The following is a 2,500-nucleotide window of genomic DNA, read 5'->3' as shown; positions in this document are numbered from 1 at the left end:
CAATTGACACGATTTTCGAGAGGGAATAAGGTACAGATATTGCAAGAAAAAATTGGTATCGTCGGATATCTGAAACTGAAAAATGTATATAAGATCAGTAAGGAAACAGTTATGTAGGTACATCGAGATAAAGATCATAGAAGAAGAATAACTCAAGGATCTAAAAGAATGGAAATGAAATAGATGAACAGCGTCAGAAACACAAATTTTAATAATCTGAAAAGTCGATAAAAATATTGGGATAAGAAAAGTAAAAGAAAAAAAGTTAAAGGAGGACGAAATAAAGAAGGGATAGATTTCATTTGCAATTTCAAACATCTTACAATGTGCCAGTACTGCATAGAAACTGAATGATAGATAGATAGACTGACTGACTAGAAATATGTAAGACTACTCACTCTGTCCTCACAACAGCCATCAGGAAGTCCACTGCTTGGCTTCGTTCCTGCGTGATGTCCAGCGATGCCAGAGCAATATCCGCCCTGCCGCTCACAATGTCCCCAATCATACCAGTCCACGTTCCGTCCTCCCTCAGGCCTCCCCACTGCCCGTCCTTGGTGGCGAAGCACGTCGAGCTGTGCAGGGAGATACCAAGGGGAGTCACTGGAACCGTTACTGCTCCTGCTACTGCTGCTTGAGAGTGAAGGAAAAGACTGAAAAATGCGGCAAAAGAAAACGTCAGCTGAGATAAAATAGGAGAATGTAAAGAAATTGGAGAAATAAGGAAGTTGTACTGTTTATAATACGAAGGATGTTATAAGGTTAGCAGGGAAAGGAATAAGGGATAAACACAGTACATGCAGAGTAGCTAATATATTATCAAGATAGATGAATGAAGGACTGCAGCAAATTTTAACGATGTATTATGGAAGATTATAAATATCGTACCTTTATTCCTGTACCTAAGAGGGGATGAATGTTAGGAATGGATAACTGAAGGGGATAAACAAAATTGTATAAAGTATGATCCTTAATGCACGAGTAAGAGAGAAATGGATTGGTACGTTGCAAAATGATCTGCAGTAGTGCTTTGTCACTTTGTCTACCTGGAAATGGCTTGAGTAAAAGTGAAATCGACGCCAGAAGTAAACATTTTCTCTAGTTCCATTTTCTTTGTGTTTGTGAAGTGAAGGAAACGAGTCACTCCATGAATCACACGTTGCCCACTGCTAATACGTATACCAGCCATGACTATGAGAAAATACTGAATCAAAGCAGAATGTCAATGCACATAATCTCTTACCCATTTCCTTCGTTGCCTTTTATGTTAATGGATTGACGGAAAAGAGTCGCCCCATTGATCACACTCTGTCTAAAGCGGTAACATGTTCATCAGCCGTAAATATGAGAAAATAATGAATGAAAAGAGGAAAAATATAATATACCTAAAAGAGACACGAAAAGGATGAAAAAAATAATCGAATTCACTGAGAAACAATAGAAAAATAGAATGAAAACTTATTAATCAAATATGAGGAAAACATTAAATGAAAACTGAAAAATACGATACCTGCTGCAAGAAAAACGAAAAGGTGTGAAAAATAATGAAACACTAAGAAAGACAATTGATAAAAAAAAAGAATAGAAATGAATGGGAACAGAAACACGAGTGATGAATGGAACGCTACAGATGTATTAAGAAATCCACCGACACTTTGAGAGAATGTCGAGATAAACTTTAAGACTTACGTGAAATTAGCGATCTTCATCATGTGTTTATAAGCGCTGCCCAAGATTCCCGTCACGTCCACTGCTCCGTCTTTCGCTGGTTTCAAGATGGTTCTCGGTGGCGACTGGAAGTAATAGTTGTGGTATTTGGTAAATTGAACGAAACTGATTGCTCGAAAGTAAAGAGCTCGAAACCAATTGCTCGAAAAATATATCCTCGAAAGGCAGATTGTTTAAGAATAGTGGTTTAATGAAAAATGTCGGCCAAAGCAAAGTAGTTCAGAGAGAGAGAGAGAGAGAGAGAGAGAGAGAGAGAGAGAGAGAGAGAGAAAAAAATTAACATGCATACAATATAATATAAAGACAGCCCCCGCCCCGCCCTGCCCTCCCCCTCTCTCTCTCTCTCTCTCTCTCTCTCTCTCTCTCTCTCTCTCTCTCTCTCTCAGTAACCCCTCCCTCGCTGTCAACACCCACCACCATCACCACTACCACCACCCAACACAAACGCCACTGTCAACAAGAGCAGCGTACACACATCACAGCCCCAGATACCAACAACCACAGCAAACACAACAATAATAACGTCATTAGCAACATGAACAGTTTGGAAGTACATAGGGAACGCAAAGGAAGGCGTGAAAAGTGTTACGTGCGCCCGTAGAGTTAGTGAAACGCGGGAGTGACTTCCGTAGAGTTTTGCCGCGCGGTGCAAGTCTCGGCGGGAATGTTTGAATCTTTGTATCTCTTTCGGTTCGTTTTTTTTTTTTTTTTAAGTAATACGGATTGTTGGTTTTTAAGTTTGATTTCTTTTGCTTTTTCTTCATATTCATAC

General features: G+C 39.5%; 1 protein-coding gene across 1 annotated transcript in view; it reads right to left on the bottom strand.

Annotated features, from left to right (window-relative positions):
* LOC123510569 (probable glutamate receptor) overlaps positions 1 to 2,500 on the bottom strand; it is a 15,230-nt gene that overhangs the window by 4,915 nt on the left and 7,815 nt on the right. The window contains exons 6-7 of the mRNA XM_045265843.1: positions 1,690 to 1,793; positions 399 to 575 (exon numbers count right to left, since the gene is read on the bottom strand). Coding sequence (XP_045121778.1) covers positions 399 to 575; positions 1,690 to 1,793 — 281 coding nt within the window. The remainder of the gene's footprint in view (positions 1 to 398; positions 576 to 1,689; positions 1,794 to 2,500) is intronic.

The sequence above is a fragment of the Portunus trituberculatus genome, chromosome 29 (assembly GCF_017591435.1).
Source record: "Portunus trituberculatus isolate SZX2019 chromosome 29, ASM1759143v1, whole genome shotgun sequence".
Taxonomy (NCBI): Eukaryota; Metazoa; Arthropoda; class Malacostraca; order Decapoda; family Portunidae; genus Portunus; species Portunus trituberculatus.
This window is presented reverse-complemented; position numbering and strand designations above follow the sequence as displayed.